The sequence below is a fragment of the Vitis vinifera genome, chromosome 11 (assembly GCF_030704535.1).
Source record: "Vitis vinifera cultivar Pinot Noir 40024 chromosome 11, ASM3070453v1".
Lineage (NCBI taxonomy): Eukaryota > Viridiplantae > Streptophyta > Magnoliopsida > Vitales > Vitaceae > Vitis > Vitis vinifera.
This window is the reverse complement of record NC_081815.1, coordinates 2,663,226-2,688,724: the sequence shown is the minus strand read 5'-3', so window position 1 is coordinate 2,688,724 and position 25,499 is coordinate 2,663,226. Positions and strand designations below refer to the sequence as shown.

The window sequence follows — 25,499 nt, the reverse complement described above, 5'->3', positions numbered from 1 at the left end:
TATTGAATAAATTTCATTTACCTCTTTGTAATTTGGTATTAATGTATTTAGTCCCATATTTTTTAAATTTTATCAAATATCTTTCTTATTTTTCCATGTATGATTTTCAACTACCTCCCCCTTACTCAAAATAAGAGAGGAGTATGATAAAGTTTCAAACTTATGAGTTAGATATATTTAACCAAAAATTAAAGAGAGACAAATAAAATTAATCTTAATTTATTTAACTGATTCTTGATTCGCACTAATAATAATAATAATAAATATTTAAAATTTTCAAAAATTTTTTTTAAAAAAAGTGTATAGGGTTTATGTAAAAATACATTTGGTAAAACTTAATAACATCAAATATAAATTATATTTAAATTATTATGTCATATTATCTATTAAAATTTATTTATAAAAAAATATTTTTAATTTTAAATCATGATATACAAACTTAACATATTTAATAATTTAAATTAAATTAAAAACAAGAAATTTTACAACTTCTCCCCTTAAATTATGAACAAACAAAAAATTCCAATTGGATTGTGTTTCCATGAAAGTGGGTGGAGGGTGTGGAGAAAGAGAAAGAGAAAGTGAGAGAAAATGGCATAACATCTTCCACGTACCTAATAGCGGAGGGGGAACACGCGCAGAGGGGGGCCGCGTGAAACCGCGTTTCTCACATCTTAATCCAATATCTAACACTTTGAACTTTTGAACTTTTCTCTCTCATTCTGTGTTGTCTGCGAACATGAATTCCTTGAAAGTCAAGCAAGAATAATACTCCACACCACCACCCCCTTTTTCGCTCTTGCTTTTTCGGGGAATTAAGAGAAACACAAAAAGTAGGTTTTGGTTTTGGTTTTGGTTTGGTTTTGGGTTTGGGTTTGGTCTGTAACGATAATGGCTAATAATATTTTTAGGGAGAGGGGTGTTGGGGAGTCCAAGAGACACACAACAATGATAATGGTGGATGGCGCCGCCGCTATGGAGTTCCCTAACCCGTTTGGTGAGGTGGGTAATTCTCTTTCGGATTCGGATCTTCGGGAAACGGCGTACGTGATCTTTGTCGGGGCCGGCCGGAGCTCTGGAGGGAAGCCCTTGACTTACATCTCGCAGTCGGAGAAGACGGAGCGGGCATCGTCGTTCTCGGGGGCACCGCCGTCTTTGCAAAGGTCGTTGACTTCGACGGCGGCGAGCAAGGTGAAGAAGGCGTTGGGGCTGAATTCGTCGTCGAAGAGGGGTGCGGCCAAGGAGAGCTCCGCGGCTCAGGCGAAGTCGAAGAAGCCGGTGACGGTTGGGGAGTTGATGAGGCTTCAGATGAGGGTCTCGGAGCAGACCGATTCGAGGATTAGGAGAGGCTTGTTGAGGATCGCTGCGGGGCAGGTGTGAACTCTGCTCTGGAAAATTTTGAAGTTTAGGTTACTAAATTAGGAATTTAGGTTTTGTTTGGTTGCTGAGAAATTTGGGAAAGGAGGGGGAAAGAAAATTTCGACTTTATTTAGCTACATAATTCTAGTTAAGCTTCAAATTTCACATCTTCTCAGCGAACTTAAAACCATCCCATATAAAAAATGTTCTTTTCCACCGATTTCTCAGCAACCAAACAGAGCATATGCTTTCTTTTCTTATTTGCATTAAATGCCTTTTTTTCTTATTACATTTGGCCAAATTTTGGTGTCCGAGGATGACAAATTATTATTCTCTCTCTTCTTCTTTTTTTTTGCATTAATTTTGTGACATTTTTTTGTTTCGATTTTGTATATACTGTTATGTCCTGTTTCATCGAGTTGAATAATATTTTAATATCTAAACTGTTCTTCTGGGAGAGTAGTTTCACAGGCATATAAATTTCAGTATGCTCAATCAATGTGCTTGTGTTTGTTTGCTTATATCAGCTTGGAAGACGAATAGAATCCATAGTTCTGCCACTAGAGCTATTACAGCAGTTCAAGTCATCAGATTTTCCGAAGCAGCCAGAATATGAAGCCTGGCAGAAAAGAAATCTCAAGGTTCTGGAAGCAGGACTTGTCCTGCATCCTTACCTGCCACTAGATAAAACAGACACTGCTTCACAACGGCTTCGTCAGATTATTCGTGGGGCCTTAGAGAAGCCCATAGAAACCGGAAAGAACAGTGAGTCAATGCAAGTTCTCCGGAATGCTGTGATGTCTCTTGCATGCAGATCGTTTGATGGGCATGCTTCAGAGACATGCCACTGGGCAGATGGGTCTCCTTTGAATCTCCGAATATACCAAATGCTTCTAGAAGCTTGTTTTGACATTAATGATGAAACATCTATTATTGAAGAGGTTGATGATGTTTTGGAACTCATAAAAAAGACTTGGGTGATCCTTGGAATGAACCAGATGCTGCATAATCTTTGTTTTGCATGGGTCTTATTTCACCGCTATATTGCAACCAGCCAAGTGGAAAATGACCTGCTGTTTGCAGTAAATAATCTGTTGATGGAAGTTGAAAAAGATGCAAAGGCAACAAAGGATCCTGTTTACTTGAAGGCCTTGAGTTCTACATTGAGCTCAATATTGGTTTGGGCAGAGAAAAGGCTTCTCACATACCATGATACTTTCTGCAATGGTGATATTGATTTAATGCAAATTGTTGTTTCTCTGGGGGTAACAGCAGCCAAGATATTGGTTGAAGATATCTCTCATGAGTATCGTAGAAAGAGGAAAGAGGTTGATGTGGCTCGTGACAGGGTTGACACATATATCAGGTCATCACTACGTGCTGCTTTTGCTCAGGTAAATGTTCACCTTTCCAGCATATCTCCCTTTATGAAAGAGGTATTATGAGATGGAACAAAAGGTCCACTGTCCTAATGATCCTGAAATATATATAGTGTACTTCTATTACCAGCCCAATGGCCTTAAGTACTTTGGTGAACATGTTTTTGATTCAATGCTGAAAACTGAAGATTTGAGGTTTTGATCTTTCCAATTTAGAGCTTATTGGTTTTGACATTCTCCAAAATTCTTGAATCATGTACAATTTCTTTTATTACACAATTAGTCCCTTTTTTGCATATTATCTACAATCAGTGAAATTCTATCCTGCTTCTTTGAGAAGGCAATCCTTTTCATCCTTGCTCTTCTCCCTGAGCTATTCCTTAATTTCTATTAAAGGACCCGTACAAGATATTTTTCTAATTCCTAAATCTTGTATCATTCTCCATTCCATAATTTTTCTGAACTCTGAATTGGTCACTGTGGCTGCAATACAGATGGCTAATATGTCCTATATGCGTCCACAGGGTATGTTTCAGGATGATGGACATTGGGTCATGTAAATTTTCTAATTGAACTTTTTCTCTAATTCTTGTTATATTTATTTATTTATTTTAACCAAGCTCACTTGCTGATTTCCTATTAAACATATTACTCAAGGTTTTGTTTTACGTGCCTTAACACAGAGAATGGAGAAGGTGGACTCAATGAGGCAGTTATCTAAAAATCGGAAAAATTCTCTTCCTGTCCTTTCCATCCTTGCACAAGACATTAGCGAACTGGCTTTTAATGAGAAAGGGATGTTTAGTCCAATACTGAAGAAATGGCACCCTCTTGCAGCAGGTGTAGCTGTGGCCACTCTTCATGCTTGCTATGGGAATGAGCTGAAGCAATTTGTTTCGAGCATCAGTGAGTTGACACCTGATGCTTTGCAAGTGTTGAAATCTGCTGACAAATTGGAGAAAGATCTTGTGCTGATTGCAGTTGCAGATTCAGTGGAGAGCGAGGATGGTGGAAAGTCAATTATACAGGCGATGCCTCCTTATGAAGCTGAAGCTGTAGTTGCCAAGCTGGTTAAGTCATGGATAAGAACGAGATTGGACATACTGAAAGAATGGGTTGACAGGAATCTGCAACAAGAGGTATGTGATGTTTCTTTCCTTCCAACCACCATGTGGTCCCACCCCCACCCTGGCCTTAGACTGTGTCTGTCCTGTTGTAGTAGATTGACTTCTGGATCCAGCCTACGCTTGCTGATCCTTATCCAGGTTCATTTTGGATTGATATCGTTTGAGATTCAAAAAATCTGCCCATATATTGACCTGATTCTGTTAGCATGACTACACATTCCCTTATATAGTTTTATGCTATCCCTTGCCATGCTATGAGAATCTAACTTATTCCAGGTTCTATTCAATCACATCATGCATAATGTCAAGCATAAGGAGGTCCATAAAAGAAAAGAAATAAACATGCAGTTTGGATAAAGATATTATACCTTCAAAATTTTTGATGAGGACCCAAATGTGCAATGGGAAAAATCTGCTGGGCCTGTAGCTAAACTGCAAAAAAAAATTATAGAAACCTGCAATCTTGGCTTCATCCATCTGGAAATAAAGTTATCGAACACATTATTTATCATTTTCCATTTGATCTCATTTGGTGAAACTTGTTGATTACTAGTTTTCCATGACCTAACCTTACATCTTCTCTCTAGGTATGGAACCCTCAGGCGAACAAAGAGCGTTTTGCTCCCTCTGCTGTTGAAGTTCTTCGAATCATAGATGAAACAGTGGAAGCATTCTTTCTGTTGCCAATACAAATTCATCCAGTTCTGCTTCCTGACTTATTGACTGGTCTTGACAGATGTCTTCAACAATATATATCCAAGGCAAAATCTGGCTGCGGTAAGTGTTGCATAACCTTCATGCATTTTAGTTTGAAGTTCTAATCTCTTTAATGGTACTTTTTATCTTTTGTGATCTGCAGGGACCCGAAGTACCTTCATTCCCACCCTGCCTGCTTTAACCAGATGTTCAACAGGATCAAAATTTGGTGCATTTAAAAAGAAGGAAAAGCCACATATAGCTCAGAGGAGGAAAGCCCAGGTCGGGACTACGAATGGGGATGGTTCCTTTGCGATTCCACAGCTATGTGTCCGTATTAATACTTTGCAGCATATTCGAAAAGAGTTGCAAGTTTTGGAGAAGAGGATAGTTACACATCTAAGGAATTGTGAATCCACTCATGTGGAGGATAATGCAGATGGATTGGGAAAAAGATTTGAGCTTTCAGCAGCTGCTTGTCTGGAAGGGATCCAACAGCTATGTGAGGCAACTGCTTACAAAGTTATCTTCCATGATTTGAGTCATGTTTTTTGGGATGGTTTATATGTGGGAGAAGTTTCATCTTCTAGAATTGAGCCTTTGCTTCAGGAGCTTGAGCAAATTTTGGAGATTGTCTCAACCACAGTTCATGACAGAGTCAGAACACGTGTTATTACTGACATAATGAGAGCTTCTTTTGATGGGTTCTTGTTGGTTTTGCTTGCTGGAGGCCCTTCTCGTGCATTCACATTGCAAGATTCTGAAATAATAGAGGAGGATTTCAAGTTTCTTATGGAGCTATTCTGGGCCAATGGGGATGGACTTCCAACTGAATTAATAGATAAACATTCAACCATTGTAAAAAGTATCCTTCTCCTTTTCCATAGCGATACTGAGAGCCTAATTGGGCGATTCAGAAGTGTAAGTCTGGAGACCTATGGCTCTTCTGCTAAATCCAGGCTTCCATTGCCTCCAACTTCTGGTCAATGGAACCCAACTGAACCCAACACAGTCTTGAGAGTTTTGTGTTATCGGCATGATGACATGGCTGCAAAGTTTCTTAAGAAAAATTACAACCTGCCTAAGAAACTGTAACAATTATGAGGTGTCAAGAAAATGACCAGATGAAGGTAATTCTTAGGTGGGAACTGCTCTGGGTCATTTTGTAGCTCACTTTTTATTACACCCGGGAGAAGCCAGAAGCTCCTAGTATATATATATTAATTTGGGCTTCAAGATCAAAGCTCGTCACCTTTAGGAATAAAATATTGCTCCTGTATAGTAAAATTTACTGTTGGATTCTTTTTGCTGAGATGCCCTCTCCACTGTCTCACTCAGAATAGTGTATTTGATCGATGGTTTGGAAGATTAATAAAGCTTGGGAGTTTCTATGCTCAAGGAAAGTGTGCAGACATCAGTGATCATTTTTTCTCTTCTTCAGCCAACTACCTCATATCCAGTAGAAACCCTGTCCATCAATCTCATTCACAAATGTTCGTCCAACTGGGTAAAGTCCTTTTGTTGGCTATATAACTTATTTTTCGGTTTTTTTGTTTTTTTAATATATACTCCTTGTATGAAAGTGAGAAAATTGTGAAAACAATGTTGAATGACATGAGAAAGGATTGATAATTTTACAGTGGAGATTCATAAGGTGGCATTCTGTTTCTGTACTTTTGGCAATTCTATGCCCTAGTTTTGAATGATTGGGTTGATATAGGCTTTCTGGAAGGGTAAGAAGACAATTTTGCATCTGAATGTTGTATAGTCTGTGGAGTGGAATGCAATTTGAATGCTATATATAAAATTGTTAGCTGTGACTTGATTGAAAATAGGGGACAAAATCAGCTGTGAATGCAATTTACTTTTATACCTCTACTTCAAGTGGTTGGCTTTTGTCACTGAGGTCATTCTGAGTTAGTAGAAAATACTTAAGGAGGATACCACTCAGTTCAGACATTAAAGATGACTTCAGAAAGTGCAAAGTTTACCCATCCCACATGAGAGGGAAAATGAAAGGAAGAAATTGAATAGAGAAATATAATGAAAGAGAGGATATGGATATAGAAATCATAATAAAGGCCCGTTTGGGATTGACCACGATAAAATTGCTGTAGAAATTACTTTTAAGAGAACGAATTAGTGCTTTGGATTAAGGCCAAATGATACCTTGAATAGCACTTTTAGTAAAAAAATTTAATACTATTATCTAAACAAAAATTGTGAGATCATAAAAAATGGCTTGCCAAGTGTTAGTCCTAAAATCACTTCGACTCTTCCAAGCTCTCCAACACTCCGTCTATCATGCACAATTCCTCAACGGAGTTGAGGATTAAATTATTTTCTTGATGGGTAGGGAGAACAGAATCAGGCACTCTCCTAAGTCCTACCTCTTCTGTCACTGAATCTGCTGTATGTGCTTCCTCTGCGCACTGTTGGAGACTCAATAAATTTTGAAAATGCACACTATTGGAAAGTACTTTATGTTATAACTAAAAATGTATAGGCTATATGGCATCACCATCATGATATAATATATTGGATTGGATTTTAGGTTCTAACTGCAAAGATATGCTCAGCTCAAAAGACAAATAGAATCTAGAATGTCTGTCAACTTTTGTAAAAGGCCAAAGAGCCCATATCTCAAGAATCTGCGAAAAATGATGAGAAATATTTATGGAATCTTAACTCACTATTGATGCAATTACTTACCATGCATTTTCAGGCACAAGCTCTCTCTCAATAGGCTGTATATAATATGCCCACTCATCGTTACACGTGGAACCAAGCCAAAGGAACTGTTCCAAAATTGATCAATGCATTCTTTCGTCATATGTTAAGGGTGCGAGCCAAAAAAGTTCACGATGGGAAAAGACTACAAAATCTTTGATTGATACGTTTGCTTTTCTATAAGAAAAATGGCTAATAATGCTGGTGCACTAGCTCTCTAGGGGCTCAAGCATATTAAATATGTGGGTTCCAAGTAACTAATTGGAGACAGCAGCTTCTGAAAGTGCCTTTCATTGCCAGGGATTCTTCTTTCTTTTTCCACTTCTTTTTGAGCTGGTTGTGGAGCTTGCTTTCTGCAAAGGGAAGAGGCAACAAAAGGTCAGTGGGTAATTTTGCACTGAATCAGAAACGAATACAATCTACAGGTGTTTATCATGCATACCGATTTTGATTTCTTTGTTTTTACACGGATCCTGTTCTTCGGAGGCTTTAGTTTGTATATCCGAACCATCCAATGGTGAGTAGTGAACACCTTCATTGAGTATAAACCATGGAAAGTTAATCAGAACAGACATGGGACGTTATAGGGAAAATTATTCAAACGAAAATTCCTAATCTCGGAAGGGTTGGTGTACGTCAAAAGACATGTCTCTAGGATTCCTGTGTGGCAAGTTTAAATACATGCCATTTGGATGGGGCGTCCAACACTCACATTACAATAATAAGCACCACATATAACAATTTTGTTCCTTTTTTTCCCCTCTTTTCCTGATCATGGGGAATCCACCCTAACAGCAAGACATGTATCACCTGGCGAAACAAATCTCAGGTGATATGGACCATTCTTCTTCTATCCTACACAACTTAAATATCAAAGAGGCTCAAACTTGAAACCTGAACTATCACTGAACTACATCCCAGGGCACCACCATATTATGAGTCTATGACAAGTGTTCCAAGTTTTAACTCTCAAATAAGTTGTGACAGCCTGACAGGCACAACAACTGATCATACTCCATTTTATGCACTACTGCCAAATTGGGGATTTAGATTGTCTAACCTCCTCAAAATGGGTGAGTTTGAAATATTTCTTCCCAATTTCAGTCCGCCTTACTCGATCAAAGCCTTTACCATCTGTCTCCACAAATCTAAAAGAAAACAGACAGAAATAATCATGTATCAAACACCAACCCAAGCATAACCTTTACATATGAAGAACCAAGTCCAAAGCAAAAGCAGACCTGAAATATGACAGTTTGTACATGAGGCAATTTAGCATGGTAGGAGTGGCTTGAGAATCAATCCGGTACTGTCCATCTCTCTTTTAAACAGCAGGATAAGAGACAAGTAGTTAAAATTTAATATAATTGATCAAACAAAATAAAAAATAGTAGAAAACATTATCATTTTCTTAGCCACATTGAAGCAACATCCAACATTAATGGTAAAACAATTAATGATATGCACAAGGAAAACCAAACCACATTAGGCTTTGTATAATTTAATTTATACAAACACGAAGATAACAATTGATGCTTAAAACAAACAGAAATATGAAAATTATGTTGTACAACTAAATACCCTAGCATGTTTTATCTAGATCATTGAAGTTAATAGGCCTAAAAGATGGGCGGACTGAGCATGCCCTTAATTGGAATAGGCTGAGTTATGCTGAGGCTCAAGTTGCCCAGATTTGAGCTATAGCTGGCCCTAAAAGCTTAATTCTCATGGACTATTTGGACCTTCCATGGAAATTAAACAAATCCAAGCTGTTTCCAATATTCACCACAATAAAGCCATCAAGAAAAGTAAACTTTCAACCAAATGTAAATTCACCAATGATGTGAGACCATCAAGTGAGATTCAACTTAAATGTTAGTCTATTGCCAATCAAGACAAATATTTGGAATCTCAAATGGAACAAAGCTTGAAACCAGTGTAGCAACAATACACCAGCAATAAGAACCCAAAGGACACATACTTAGAATCCATATTACAAGCGACCAACAACTCACCAGATAATCAGGTTCCCTGATGTGGGGGAATACCCCCCCTCCTATGCGAACCATCCACAGGAACTTATTAATGTCATCACTCGGATATCCAACAAGACCTGAAAAGTAGGCAGCACATCAGAGTGTAGTGATTATATTTTTTTATCAAGATGATCTCAGAAAACAACTAAGAAACCAACCTCCGAAGACAACAAGAACATATTTTACATCCAAGGAGTTAAAAATTTCCCAAGCTGCCTTTTCAGGAGAAGACATGGCAGTGCCAACAGTTGCAATATGAGTGTTATTCCAGGTATTATTGTCCACAATAACAGTCCGGTTAGCCATAGCAGTAGTTTGGTAACCATAGTCCCACCAAGATGCAACCTGCAAGAAGTTTCCAATAAGAACTAATTTCTTTAATACCTTCAATAGGTTAAGGATACTGCATTAGCTAGCTAGAAACTCTATCAGAAATGATTTGCTATACATGAAATTCATTGAGAAAAAAATATGATTGGTTTGATACAACTATGGGGGGGGTTATTATTTTTTTTCTTTTGATAGATAAATATATATATATATATATATATATATATATATTAAAAAGAGACGCCAAAAGAGTGGCCCAATGAATACAGGACGCATACACCCAAAGCAAAAAGGCGCAAACAAGAGGAGGATCTACAAAAAAGGAAAGGCAACAACACCACCACCCTCAACAAGAGCTCTACCAATCAAAGAAACTAACTAGAGTCAAAGAACCATCATTTATTAACATCTTAATCTCCAACCAAAGAAAGCAAACAAAAGAGCCTTTAAGCCTTTGGATCAAAAGCACTTAATCATCGAAAGCGATTCCATCCCTTGCTTTCCAAACCGTCCAAAAGATGCATAAGGGTCTTGCTCTCCAAACCTTCTTGCATTTTTTGTCCACAAATGAACCATGTCAACCCAAAAGTGTCTCTCTAACCAACGAGGGAAGCACATAAGACACCTCGAAAAGCGTAAAGAGCAACTCCCATAAAACCCTTGTCTTTAAATAGTGCAAAAGAATGTGGTCAATAGATTCTTCATCCAATTAGCAAAGATAACATCTATTCACTAAAGACCACCCTCTTCTTTGGACTTCATCTAATGTTAAAGCATTTCCCCATGTTGCCTCCCAAGCAAAGAAACATAGTTTAGGTTGCACCCACAAGTTCCAAATAATTCTCAATGGAAAACAAACCGAATTGTCTGGCTTCAAGATGTTATAGAGGGACTTAACTGTAAACTTGCAACTCCTTGTCTCTATCCACTGCACCATATCTTCCTCATCCCTACACACTCTCTTCCCATGCAAACACAATAGAAATCTCTCTACAAAATCCACCTCCCAATCATTGAAAGATCTAGAGAAGCAAGGACTCCCCCCACCCTCTTCAACTGAGTAATTCCAAACTTAGAAACAGCTAAAGCAGACAATGAAAGGAATGTGACACTTAAAGAATTGTCCCCACACCACTTATCCTTCCAAAAGTTCACTTTATGCCCATTACCCATTAAGAACGAGATCCTTCTATGCACAAGGTTCCAATCCTTTCTTATCGCATTCCAAAACCCGACACCATACCCCTCCCTCACTTCCTAAGAACACCACCCCCTCCTTCTTCCTCATACTTCCCGTTGATGACTTGATTCCAAAGGGCCCCTCTCTCACTCACAAAATTGCCAACTCCATTTACATAGGAGAGTATAATTGAGAGATGAAAGATGCTTAACTCCCAATCACCTTTTCTTTTTGTTTGAACAAACAATCGCCCATCTGACTAGATGTGGTCTTCGCTCGAAAGTCCTATCTCCCCACAGAAAATCTATTTGAATGTGCTCTAGCCTCAATCTTGACAGTTGTGGCATGCAAAGTAAAGACATAAAATAAATTGGAAAACTAGTCTAAGTGAGTCGAATCAAGATACTTCCCCTTCCTATGGAAATGTAATGTCTCTTACACATAGCCAACATTTCATGAAACCTCTCCTCCACTTCATCCCAAACTGCCACAGAATTAAGTAGTGTACCCAAGGGGAGGCCCAAATAAGAGGAAGGGAGGCTACCCACCTTACAACCAAATTCTAAAGCCAAATCATCTATATCCTCCACCCTTCGCATTGGAATTAACTTGTCTTTATCCAAATTTATTCTCAACCCCAAAATGACCTCAACTCACATAATACCATGGGGGGATTATGCCCACCACCATAAATAAAAGGTAGTTTCTTAACCATCAATTCCTGCATAAGGAGAAGCAATGGGATGCTCGACATATGCATCAATTGTCATATGGCGATGGAGAAATAGGTATCTTAGTTATAAAGAACCCATAATTTCTAAAGAAAAAATAAGTTACTAGACCATGCTCATTTATAAACTCAACTCTTGGGAGTTACTGGATAAAGTAAATTTATCACTGGAGCACTGGCACACACAAGCATGATTGCATGAGTCATTCTCTCTTTCTTTGATAAGAAACAAAAAAAAAATTGTACTAAAGAGAAATGGGCATGAGCACTTTTCTCTAGATACTTCTACTTTTTAAAAATATTCACAAAGCCTTTTATATTCTTCTTGATCAAAGGAAAAAAGAAAGATAACAGCTTAATAAATAACAGACCAAAGCCACAATGACTATCACGATCACCATTGCCTCAAACCTAGTTTCTAGTAGCATGTTACCATCCAATTCTGTCATGGACCAATTTTATCAAACACAGCTCGTCCATTGAGAGTCTATTTAGCAGTGCTTTGGGGAGGGTTAGAGACACTTTCTAGGGCTTGAAAGTGTTTTTTTATAAAGACTAAGTATTTGGTAAAACTTTTAAAATCACAATTCAAGTGATTCTTGAACTGGGTAAGTTCTTACTCCAAAAAATTGCCTCCCAAAAACTCCTTAGTTTACATCCAAGCACTAACTAATTCTCCATAAAAACATTTCTAATGGAAGCACTACAGTTAGAAGCACTAGAGACTAATAACGCTTTTACCAAAATCACTCCCAAATGGGCTCTAATCATCCTTGATTAGTAACAAGAGTAAGCCCATGAGAACAAAGTAATTACAAGCCCATGAAAATAAAGTAATTACAACAAACATGAAAAGATATGTAACTTGGAACTAAGATATGCAAAAGGAATTCATAATAACAGGGTTAATTCAATAGATTTGTAATTCACACTTGAAGAAGATGGCCTTGAACATTAAAGTGTAAACACAATCAAAATACAACTACAGTTCCAAAAGTGTAAACACGATCAAAATGCAACTGCAGTTCCAAACCATGATACCATGAAGAAAAAGGTTCAGGAAAATCAAACAAACAACAGAGAGATAAACATGGAGGAAACTCACTTTATCATCCACCTCAGTATTGTGTCGTAACCATGCATAAGCCTCTCTAAAATCATCAAAAACGTGAAGGCCATCATGAGAATGAGATGTTAAAACAATAGAAGGGGCTGAGTAAGCTTCCGCAGCTGCCCAAACACAATGAACCTACAAGAAGTATCACTTACACTCAAATGACTTTTTTTGTCTGAACAGAATTTCAGTTAGCAGGAAAAAAGAAAAATAGAAGGAATAGAACCAAGCTAGGAATTTTGATGAAATCTAAACTTCCTGGTGAGCATTATCTGATGTTAGAAATAGAGGAGCTTGCAGATGTTTTGTAGTATTATATTAATAGTAAATCTGATCCATTAAACAGGAAAAGATTGACGTGAAATTGCTATTGTCCAACAGTTAAAAGGGTAAACATTAAACAGCAAGCAAGATAGACAGAAATATAGTTCCATAAAAATATTATATTGATGAAGGATCAGTCTCATATTTTGCTTTATCCACATAATTCTTTTATTTATAAATTGCTGTAATCCCTTATTGTGGAGAGAATAGAGCAAACTGTAGCAGATATCTTTTTGACAGGCAAATCAATACTTTATAAATGGCACCTAACAAAATGTAGCAGGGATAGACCACCAAGATCAGGCAAGATAGAGAAAGAAGATGTTTACATACCACATAGAAGGCACCCAGCAATACAAGCAAGAAAATAGCAGCAACAGATGCCTCCAGAGGTAAAACCAGTAGCCTCTTTTTAATTTGAGACTTAATGGAAGTCTTTTCCACATGTTCCTTTTCCTTCTTCCTGTTCTTTCTCGAGGGTCGCTCCTTTAGTGTGTCTTCATTTTTATTGGTCTTGGCTGCATCATTTTGTGTCACAACACTACTAGAGGTAGTATCCCCTGCCTTAATGGTCAACAACATGAAGAGGATCTTAGCCCAGAAGCAGAATTTGAGCTTAATAGATTATTATAAATATTGGTATTAGCAAAATGCAGAAACAAAACCAAGCTTACATCAATCTGGGAATTTTCTGATAATCCAGGTAACTGAAATTTGATCGATCGAGTAAGAACATCAAATGCTTCAGAAAGAGCAATTCCAGATAATATGCATGCTGCAGGAGCTAGTACAAGCATAAGGCGCACCTGTAATAATAGTTCAAAACAATTGTGACAAAGAATGATAAAAGCAGAAAGACGAGGAAAAATGTTTGTTCTTGTAACAATCTCCTCACCATGACTCCAGAAAAATATACAGATGTCACTATGTAAAGAACAACAAAGGAGCTTGCATCAGATAGTGGCAAAAAGCATGCCTGCCAAATAAAGACCAATGTCATACAAGGATGGATATGGTTAAGAAAAAAGTAGGAAACTAAAAGCAATATTGAGGTAAAAAGATAGATCAAACTCACAACAATGCCAGCTGGAACCAAAAATGCCAAAACATTAATGTCCATAAAGTAAGATGGCCAAGTAGGTGGTTGATGTTCACTAACACTGGCAATAATTGGTATATACTTGCTTGCATAAGTTCTGTCAAAACTCCCCAAAAGAAGGAATGTCAGAAAGCTGATTCAGGACTAATAGGAATAGAATAGATCAGCAAAAAGAAATTCAAATTTTGAAAATAAAGTTTTTTCCAGGCATGAAAATATCCCCAATGACTCAGAAAAGCAACAGAATGACAAGCAGGTCAAGGGGTTTCCTAACAACATCTAAAATTTGTCTGTGTGTACACATGTTTGGTGGTGGTGGTGGGGCTGATGGTAATGATTAGGAGGAGGTCGTGTTGGGGTTGGGGAGTTTGGAAAGGTTCTAATGAATTGTAACTTGAGGCCCACCAGCTACTTCAATTAAACTATATACTAATTGGGATCTGAAGGTTCTGAGTAGTTGGGTTTGTCCAGCTTGACCAGCAAAGTTGCCACCCCCCAATTGTGAATTCTATTATTATTACAGTTCATTCATTCACAAAGAATGAAGTCATTAAAAACATTAAGACATCAATTGAGAGACAAGTAACTTACGGATCAAGGAGACTCAAACTTCGTCCACTCCATCCCTTTGTTGGGCTGGAAGCTACCAGTGCTATAAGTACTGCTACCACAGCACAACACACCACCCTGAATAATGAAGTCATAATATGAATTAGAAAAACATGTCAAAAGAAAAATGCTGCAGAGTTTTATGATCAATATGAGTCCATGTAGAATATAGATGAAATCACATTTTTATAGTCCACGACAATATGAGCAAAGTGCCTTCATCAAGAGCATCAACAATACGTTTCTGGTATTGTTACCCAAGAAGGGGGGGGCAGAGGATCTTGGGGATTTTAGGCCAATCAGTCTTTTGGGGGGGCTGTACAAACTATTGACCAAGGTGTTAGCCAATAGACTCAAGAAAGTGATAGGGAAAGTGGTCTCCATTTATCAGAATGCATTTGTAATGGGCAGGCAGATCCTTGATACCTCTTTAATTGCAAATGAGGTAAATGATGCATGGCAAAAAAGGGAAGAGAAAGGTCTCATCTGTAAGCTGGATATAGAGAAAGCCTACGACAGTTTAAATTGACAGTTTTTGATAAAAGTCATGAGAAAAATGGGATTCGGATCAAAGTGGTTGGGTTGGATGTGGAGTTGCATATCCACAGCCAAATTTTCGGTGTTGGTGAATGGAGTGCCAGCCGGTTTCTTCCCAAGTTCTAAGGGGTTGAGGCAAGGAGATCCCTTTTCTCCTTACCTCTTTGTGATGGGAATGGAGGAGTTGAGCAATCTTATTAGGAGGGCTGTTGAAGGGGGATTTTTGTCAGGGTGTAGGATCCGAGGAGGAGGAAGACAATCGGTGCATATATCCCATCTGTTATTTGTTGATGATACAATAGTTTTTTGTGAGGCTAGGAAAGAGCATCTAATTCATCTGAGTTGGATTTTGTTTTGGTTTGAAGCCGCGTCAGGGTTAAGGATCAATTTGGATAAAAGTGAAATAATCCCAGTTGACGAGGTGGAAGAGATGGAGGAGATGGCAGCGGAATTGGGCTGCAAGGTGGGTTCTATGCCTTCTGTGTATTTGGGGCTGCCCTTGGGGGCTCCTAATAAGAATACCTCCATGTGGGATGGGGTGGAAGAGAAGATGAGGAGAAGACTTGCACGTTGGAAACGCCAATATATTTCGAAAGGCGGGAGACTCATTCTCATAAAGAGCACGATGGCTAGTATGCCATTGTATCAAATGTCTCTTTTCCGTATGCCCAAGTCACTTGCGCGGAGGTTAGAAAAATTGTAAAGGGATTTTCTTTGGGGAGGAGGAAACTTGGAAAGGAAAGTGCACCTTGTTAATTGGGAGGTTGTTTGTACAGAGAAGGAAAAGGGGAGGCTTGGCTTAAGGAAGCTAGTTCCGTTGAACAAAGCCTTGTTGGGTAAATGGATATGGAGGTTTGCTTGTGAAAAGGAAAATCTGTGGAAGCAAGTGCTTTTGGCAAAATATGGGCAAGAGGGTTTTGGTTGGATGACCAAAAAGGCTAATGGGACGTTTGGAGTAGGGGTTTGGAAGGAGATTTTGAAGGAAAAAGATTGGTGTTGGGAAAATATGGCTTTTACTATGGGGAATGGTACCAAAATCAGATTTTGGACTGATCTTTGGTGCGGTTGTACAGTGCTGTCTCAAAGGTTTCCTCACCTTTATGGGATGGCTGCTCATAGAAATGGCACAGTAGAAGAAATGTGGGATCAGAATGTCGGCCAAGGAGGTTGGGATTTAAGGTTTGTGAGGGGTTTCAATGATTGGGAGCTGGATATGGTAGGTAATTTGCTTCATATTTTGAGGGGCTACAAACCTACCTTAGAAGAAGATGCAGTTTTTTGGAAAGGGGGAAGAAACGGGCAGTTTAAAGTTAAGGAAGCTTACAACTTGGTGGTTAATACCGTGGCTAACAACTTTCCGAAAAGCAACATTTGGGTGGATAAAGTTCCAACAAAAATTTTGTTTTTTGCTTGGGAGGCTTCTTGGGGTAAGGTGCTTACGCTAGATAAGCTTCAAAAAAGAGGATGGCAACTCCCTAACCGTTGCTTCTTGTGTGGCTGCGAAGAGGAAACTGTAAATCACATCCTCATACATTGTATAGTGGCAAAAGTCCTATGGGATATGATATGTGCTTTGTTTGGTGTTCAGTGGGTCTTTCTAGAAACTGTAGAGGAGGTCTTATTGAACTGGAGGGGCCCTTTTGTAGGGGAAAAAAGGAAAAAGATATGGAAGTCTATACCGTTATACATCTTTTGGACTCTTTGGAAGGAAAGAAATAGGCTAGCTTTTAAGGGGGGGTGATAGCTATTCAAAAATTAAAAAATTCTTTTGTCTGTAATTTATGGTGTTGGGCGAGACTGTATAGTGGAGAGAGTTCGCTGTCTCTTATAGGCTTCTTGGAGTGGATAGCCTCCAGATAAGGGCTGGTGGGGTTTTTTTTGCTTTCTTTTTGGTTGTGAGGCTTAGCTAGTTTGTATACTCTCTGTATACGTTGTGGCTTTCTGACCTCTTTTCAATATATTCTGCGCTTATCTATCAAAAAAGAAAAAAACAATGCTATGCATGAGATGGTTTTTTAAATCCAATTGAATCTATCCAAGAGAATTCATGGCTCTCAAAATGTAAAAGACAAATGACATAATTGACATTCAGTTGCACCAAGTATTAGTTTTTGATATTTCTGTTACCAACATAATTAGTCAATTCATATGATAGAGAAACAGAAGATAACTGAAGCTTACAGGCCAACGGATACAACAAGCGTAACAGCTACTTTAAACATTTTTGGAGATAGAATTCCTTTGATATAATACACAAGAGCTACCACATGGATGATAATGAAAACCTGCAGAGAAAAATTAACAACAAAATTACTTGGTCTAAAAGAAACAAAAATAACAGAACAAAAGCCAAAAAGTAGTTAAATGACAACTTTTTGGAAACAAAAGAACAACAATAACGATCATTTAGGATGAATTCTATCAAAAAATTTGTCAACAAAAAGTATTTATAACATGAGAATTACAAATTATAAGTTGTATTAAACCAGTAGGTAAGGATAGCTCTAAATCAAAAGATGCAATCATTGACAGTTTGAAACTAACCCAAGCCATCCACAAAACCATATGTAAAGACTCAATAAGGCAGATGATCCAAGTTAAATTAACTGGAAGAAACACACCTAGTCATTCAACTGAACTCACACACAAGGGACTGAAGGGAGTACCCATGATGCACGACTTTCTTGAAGCTCTCTTGTCATCAACATTCAGGACTAGTAGTTCAAGATAAATGGGAAATCTTGAAAAATGAATCAATAGCACAGGAAAAGAAGAGCCTATAAAAAAAAATTAAAAAAAAAAAAAAAAGGAGTACAGCCACAGAAGACTGGAAGCCTTGAAAAAGCAGCTTAAGGCACAATTCCAATGGAAACCATTTTAATAATAGTTGACTCTTCTTCTGTGTTAAATATACTTTCTGAAGCACCAAAAAACTTGCACATCCTCTTGAAATTGGTTGACTCTGCAACCTAAGTTGCTATCTATGACACTATATAAATTTGGAATTTGACCAGTAGATATGTCCAATTCAATCCTCAATGCATCAAAATTCATAAACCCAACAAATTCCCACTACTTGGGGTAGAATATTCAATTTTTCCATTCATATCTGTTCAGGATCATACTCCATTGGTTCATTGGCATTTAAAATAAGTGTTGCCACCAGAGAAAGTCATAAACACTGTTAACCAGAATTGTGAGTTTATATGTGGTAAGAGTAACCTATGTCCTAGCACCTAGTATATATGCCCACCATTTGGGGTAGGCTACAAGTTTTTTCCATTCAGATCTATTTAGGATCATGTACTCTATTGGTTTGTTGCAATGCATTTAAAAATAATAATAATAATAATAATAATAATAATGGAGCTTGCCAATTTAGGTAGGGCTATTAATTAATTATATTGTATTTGCCCACCTGACAAAGTTATGAACACTGTTAAGCCAGAATTGTGAACTTGGAGCTGAAAAGAGTAAACCATGGGTTCCTAGCACCTTACACATATGCCCCAGACAGACTACTACAATTTTTCTTTTTTCTTGTTCTTTTTTTTTTTTTCTGAAGGCAAGTAAAGAAACATTTGAAAAGCGCCTAGCTAAAGAGCTCACCAAAACACAATAGACATATACAAGGGCGCCAAAATGCTACAATAATTAAATTGCATCAAAATTCCATCCAACCAACAGACACTATGTCACATATAAAACATATACTTAAATGTGAAAATATCCTAAATTCCTCACACATCTAGAGAAAATCCTATTTTGGATCATGTTTTGAACCATGGAGGAAAGGCTTCCATGATTAATGTTAAATGATTCCTCCTTATTTCCAACTATTTTAAGAGTTCTCTTCTCAATTGGTGAAGTCATACACCTTGCATGAACCATTTAAGAACAATTAGCAGTAAAGACAACTCTTACAAGTGGCATTGGCCGGTGCCAATAGAGCACTATAACAATAAAAGTTTAACTGGAACAGCTAGAACATCGATAATAAACAATGAACACAGTTTTCACAGGATTTTGATGGCAATTCCCACATCTAACACATACACTTTCTTTTTCTTTCTTTTTTTACACTTTCTTTTTCTTTTCTTTTTTTCTTTTTTTTTTTTGTGATAGGTAAATAAAGGGTTTGCATTAGAAGTGCCAAAAGGCCCCAAAAATAGTACACACGAAGTATACAAACAACGCCATACACACTTTCTGATGAAAACTAAACCAATGGATAAAATAAATGGACACAACAGAACAAATAACAATATCATGGTCCCTACAGAACTCACCAGAAATGATGCAAAATGTTCTGATGTCATTACTGCATTGAAACCAACAACAGGCACCAAAGCTGCTAACAATGTTCCCAACACAACCTGCAATGAAAAAGCTATAAATACTACAAGGAAAAGAGATTTCTTTGTTAAAAAGTTATGAAACATTTTTTTTCCTGGCAACCAAACATTGGTGTCTAATAATATGAAGTTTGTAGGGAAATATTTGTTTTGAGGTGTGACATACTAACATATATTGGTTGTTTGCAAAAAACTTGTAGCATAAAGTTAAAAATCAGATTTCTAAATATTTCTCCAGAGGATAGTAGCTCATCTTTTAAACACAACAGTTCCATCACTGTGCCAACTAACAACAGTAAACCTTAAACGCCAGACACCACTCACCACATCCTCAGATCCCCTTCCACTCCCCAGCCAAAATAAATAAATAAAAGAAGAAGAAGACAAAGCTAGCACAGATGTCTCTCTCTCCAAGAATTTGAGGACAGAACCACAATTTTTATACAATGCATGGGATGCAAGCCCAAGTAAGTTTTAAATCTGATTTGAATAGAATATGCTCCATTTTGGTCTATATGCTATATACTATGAAAAAAATCCATATTCACTACAAGCTTCAAAATTGTATAGGTCATGAACAAGCCCATTTTTGGACTCCTTTTTTTTTCTCCTAAGCCCAACAATATAACTTGTGTTTTAATCTCTGATACTTAGATACATATTTTGTTTGCCTTAAATGACTTTCCAATCTTCATGATGCAGCAAGTACTTACAAGAGGAGCATACGCAATGTAAAGTCGAGAAGAATAGCGACCAGTTACTATGCAAAGAAGCACATGCATTGGAATAAGGTTGATAATAAAAGTGTATCCTCCCCAAGAGCAAACCTGAAAAAGGAAATAATACACCCAAAAACATAAACACCATAAAGGGGGAGTAAAAAGACTTGCAACAATGGCACACAACCCTACCATGTAGAAGTATGTTATGGCATTCAAAGTAGCATAAAAGAGGGATCCTGTATTTAGCGTCTGCAAATAGTAAATTGTCGACATTAGAAAAGAATTTAGTCGAGATGCTAATAATTCATGCAACAGTTCGAATTAACAATCAACAAGAAACAAATTGAAAATGGCCAAACTATTATCCATTTAAATAGCAGATATAATTTATCCTAAAAGAACCTTTTTCGATGTTGTAAATACAGCACCCTGACTGATTAAAATCTGACCTTAATATAAAGATAGAAAGTGAAGATCAGAGCAAATATAGCCACAGCTTCATTATCATAGCTACCAGCCACAGATCGGGATATGTATGATGGTACCTGAAAACAAGAACATAAAAGAGAACTAATATTAGGTTTTATTAATCACGTTTTGTAGAGAACTATCATTGATAGTAATGGTCAACATCATTTTCCATACAAAAACAAGTGAGAAGATATCGTAGATGTATAATATAAGCAACAGGAAATCATCAAAGGTTTCATTATCAGCCCAATGAAGACTCTGCACCTATTTCCCAGTTCTATTACATGCTTGCTTTCCGGTAAGAACCTTAACCACCCCACCTAACAAAGATGAATAGACAACATATTCTTAACCATCAGATACCTAACGGAAAGTCAACTCGCCTCCCATGGATATTTACTCACAAAATTTACATTGTAGCACCAACTGGAAAAATAACCACACAAGCTGCTCTCATATAGACTAGATTTCCCACAACCCATTCCTGTTCCCTACTAATTCCCCTTTTTTTATGCCAAACGAGCTCTTCAGAGCCTTCACTTTCTAGGACGGATTTCAAGAGCCCCACTTAGTCAAAGCCCTGTGCCCTTTAAAGAGAATCCTATCACTCCACTGCATTTGGGAAAAACTTTCATTCCCTCCAGTTTAAACTACAGAATTTCAAGTCCCTCTTAGAATAAATATCATGATCAGGAACCATATAACTATATTTACATGCATGAACAAGCATCTCTACGAATAAAAAAAGTGCTTATAAAGTGCCCATAGCTGCTATTCAAAATCTCATAATTAAAGTTACAAATACCCGATCTATAATTTACCATGGCCAGAAGAGCTGCAGCTGTGAGTCCAGCACCAGTGCCCTTAACTTCCTAAAAATATTTAAAAAGAAAAAAAAGGAAATAAACATCATCAGAAAATCTGAGGTCAAAACCTAGAATCCAAACCACAGACAAATCTAGTCAGAAGACAAACCTTGGTCAGAAGATAAGTTGCCCATGCAGCATTAGCAGAAAATATAGGTGCAGTAAACACACAGACAGTTTCAACAGATAGAGGAATATTCAAGGAATTCAATAACCTGCCATCAGAAAGTATTGGCCCATAATCATTAGCTGCCACAGGACTCATTCACAGGTACTATTTCCAATGTCTCATTATATATGGAAACTGATTAAGAGCAACTGTACTCAATCTAGAAGCAAAAAGAAATAACAAAACTAATGGCATTAATCTCCTGCAACAAACAAGTTGCACCAATCTCAAATACCCACCACCATATGGAGCCTGCTGTTAAGGTCAATCCTGGGTAAACAGTGCCACCAATCACACGACCAAGAGGATACCTTAATGGAAGTAGAACAGATACTGTCATTAACAACTTAAGGAAAGATAACGTGAGCACAAACATGGTCACCAGAACATATCGGACAGTTTTAATAATGATTACCAGGTTCGATCATCAAACCAGTTCCAAAAGTCATATATTCCGTTCTTTGTGAGAAACTGAAATCAACAAACATGCATCTCAGCTTCAATACAATTTTAAATAAAATAAAATAAAAAACAAAAGGAAGTGAGTCATGCAACAGATTTTGGAAACAAAATTCAATATAATAGTGAAAAGTATTCAGGTAAATAAACAACAAACTCATGTTCCAGGTGAAGCCAGAAGTTTTGGTATCCATTATTTACACGCTTTCGAAATAAATCTCACCTATGTTCTGTGGTTCTTTTAAGCCAAACAAGATGGCTTTGAATTAATATAAAGCCACTCCTGCTACTCATATGTCCATTAGGTTCTCATTGTGGAACACAAATTGAATAATTTCAAGGAGCTATCCAGATCATCCTAACCCCAGCACCTTTTTTCCTTTTGACCAGTGATGTCTCTATACTTCAATGTGTGACATCAGTGGCAGCAACATATATATATATATATATATATATAGAGAGAGAGAGAGAGAGAGAGGGAGAGAGAGAGAGAGAGAGAGAGAGAGAGAGATACTTCCATTCATTTGTCCATCTAGTCAGTAGATACTAAACCTTAACCTCACACGGCCTTCATCTAAACTGTTTGGATTATATGCATACCATCAATAGCAAGACTGCCCTAGTGTGTTCCTCTCAATATCCTTCTATCGCATGCATATACTAACAAAAAAGTCAATCTGTTTTTTTTTTAAAAAAAAAAGGGTCAATCTGTTTTTTTTTTTTTTTTTTCTTTTTTAATATGCAAACAAGAGCAAATAGTTACGCTGAAAATCCATAGCACAATGGATGTTGTCCGCTCAACCATGGGAAAGATAAAAATAAAAATAAAAATAAAAAGATTCCAAGGTTAGAGAGGATACAATGGATAACTGCACTAACTAATAACACCCTTTTTTCTTGTAATAACATTAAAATCTGGAGAATTGTCCAAAAATGGACTCCTCTATGCTTGATAAGCAGCATAGGAATTCAAAAGGAATGCATAGCATCTCCATTTTCTTTCCCTTTCGTTTCTAGAAAAACGGAGATGAAGAAAACAAAATACAGCTTGAAATTGTATATTTCCAGTTACATTATGCTTTCTGAAGTGAATAACTTTTTTTTACCGCATCACAAATCATGGTTCTCTTAGTATTCAAAATTTCAGTTCCTTTTTCTTCTCCCACCAATCTCAAACCAAACAGGCCATTGATATAAACAAAGAGATTTAAAAAAAAAAATCAACAAACAAGGAAAACCTCACCTGAGTGACTCTATAATTGAAATAAGGATCGAACTCGTGAATAACACTCTCATACTTTATAACCTGCAAAGCAACCAAGTCTAATATGAATTCGAATTCACAAAACAAGCCTAGAAAGCCTTGAATTATCAAAGTAGAACAACATTTCCGTGATCTGATCTATAAAACAGGAAAAACGTAGAAGATCCAATGAGTTACGGAGAATAGACGGATCGAGAATGCGAGAACTCCGATCAGAATGAGAATAAAGAACGAGAGAACACTCCCAAAGACAGCCCGAATCTTCGATTGGTTGGAGTCCTCCGAAGCCGCCATCGACGGCCGAGTCAAGCTCCGAATTGCAGTGAGGAAATGAGAGACAAGAAGGGTTTTGCTGGTGAGAGGAGACGAGAGAAAGACTTTGTAGCAGAGGAGAGTTGGTGATGCGAATTTACGGAATTATCCCTCTATCCAAATTTACGATAATGTGTTAGTTTTATCTCCGAATTACTGCACTGCTACGACAATGCAGTGATACCAACCTGGCAACTTCTGATTGGATACCTGCTTCCCTTCTGGCCACGTGGCATGAAGTGAGTAGTCATTGCAATCATCGTCATGTCCGGACCAGTGGAATTGGGTCGTTGACCCAAGTCGTATGCATCTGATCATGGGCCCGACCCATGGGCCCAAATTTCTTGAATTGGGCTTGGAAAACCAAAAAAAAAATGTGACAGAGTAGAGTTAGGTAATGTCAAAGCTAATTTGATTAATCATATGATATTTTTTTAATTTAATATTTATATATGATTCATTTTAGCTAGTAAAAATTATATAAGCAACAAACCATACAATATGGATGAAGCACTAATCTAAGACATTAGGTATACAAAAAATTTTAAAATTAATTATTGATTTTACCGTTGACATATTTTTTTTTTGCCATCCTCTATAATCATAGCAAATAATAATTACAGTCCCAATGCCTTTAGGTATGTTAGTTAGCTCAAATTTTTTATTTTAAATATGAATAAAATCTAAATATTGTCAAGTGGGTGCACGTCAAAATCTTAAAATTTTGAAGAAAACTACGTTTCAACTAATTGTCACACAAAAAAATTAAAAATAAATAAATAAATATTCAAATTTTATATCACCTTTCAATTCGAATTAATAATACCAATGTCTCTTTACATATTATAGATTCCAAACATTCATAATTTGGATGTGAGTAGTTAAATTACTCATCCCTGGGAAAATAATAAGGATAAAGCAATAGTAACAGATTTATTTTTAAGCAAATAATAACTTTAAATTGTTTTAATATAATAAATTGAATGAAACATTGATACCAAACCGAAAACATCCAGAATAATAATTATGTTTGACTAGATTTAAAACACTTGGCAAATAAAATAAAATGAAAACTAAAAAGTTGAGAAAATAATTTTAAGGTTATTTTAGTAATTTTACTGTTTTTAAGTCAATCATTCTTAACTGCGGCTTACAAAAGTAAAATATCTGTGTTTAATAAAATGGTGTTGTAAAATAAGGACAAATATAATGCAAATCAAAGTAGTAGAGATAAAATATATCTTACTTTGATATATAATATGGAAGAAGAAATCAAAGAAGAGAATTGAGAAAGTGAAAGAAAGAGAGAGAGAGAGAGAGAGAATGAGAGGAAGAGCTTTCTTTCTTTTCTCGGGATACTTTTACATGGGGGGGTAAGAAGCCTTTTATAGGCTTCATAATATGAACTCCCATTACTCATCTTAAAGATGAGTAAATGGAGTTCATAATGGCCATCAATGTGGTCATTCATTACTTTTCATTTACAACACTCCCCCTTGGATGACCACCATATTAAAAGAATATGCCTCATTAAAACCTTGCTAGTAAAAAACCCTATAGGAAAAACCTAGCGAAGGAAAAATAGTACAATATTCTTTTCTTGGTATATTAGGACTGTCTCGTTAAAAACC

General features: G+C 37.0%; 2 protein-coding genes across 2 annotated transcripts; one reads left to right on the top strand and one right to left on the bottom strand.

Annotated features, from left to right (window-relative positions):
* The first annotated feature begins 653 nt into the window (after positions 1–653).
* On the top strand, positions 654–6,205 carry LOC100267936 (protein unc-13 homolog). Its single transcript, XM_002280489.4, has 5 exons — positions 654–1,374; positions 1,887–2,753; positions 3,422–3,877; positions 4,453–4,642; positions 4,725–6,205. Exons 1-5 carry the CDS (start codon positions 892–894, stop codon positions 5,654–5,656), a joined length of 2,928 nt encoding a protein of 975 aa, XP_002280525.1. The 5' UTR covers positions 654–891; the 3' UTR covers positions 5,657–6,205.
* A 1,155-nt stretch (positions 6,206–7,360) lies between these two features.
* Positions 7,361–23,982, bottom strand: LOC100232931 (dolichyl-diphosphooligosaccharide--protein glycosyltransferase subunit STT3A). The gene is made up of 23 exons (XM_002280485.4): positions 23,734–23,982; positions 23,536–23,598; positions 22,249–22,304; positions 22,073–22,144; positions 21,774–21,879; positions 21,620–21,670; positions 20,777–20,872; positions 20,517–20,576; positions 20,319–20,432; positions 19,540–19,626; positions 17,432–17,535; positions 14,696–14,791; positions 14,081–14,201; positions 13,901–13,981; positions 13,680–13,811; positions 13,339–13,569; positions 12,673–12,816; positions 9,486–9,672; positions 9,307–9,404; positions 8,533–8,612; positions 8,352–8,439; positions 7,734–7,823; positions 7,361–7,644 (listed from the first exon to the last, which is right to left on the bottom strand). Exons 1-23 carry the CDS (start codon positions 23,848–23,850, stop codon positions 7,582–7,584), a joined length of 2,337 nt encoding a protein of 778 aa, XP_002280521.1. The 5' UTR covers positions 23,851–23,982; the 3' UTR covers positions 7,361–7,581.
* Between the last annotated feature and the right edge of the window lie 1,517 nt (positions 23,983–25,499).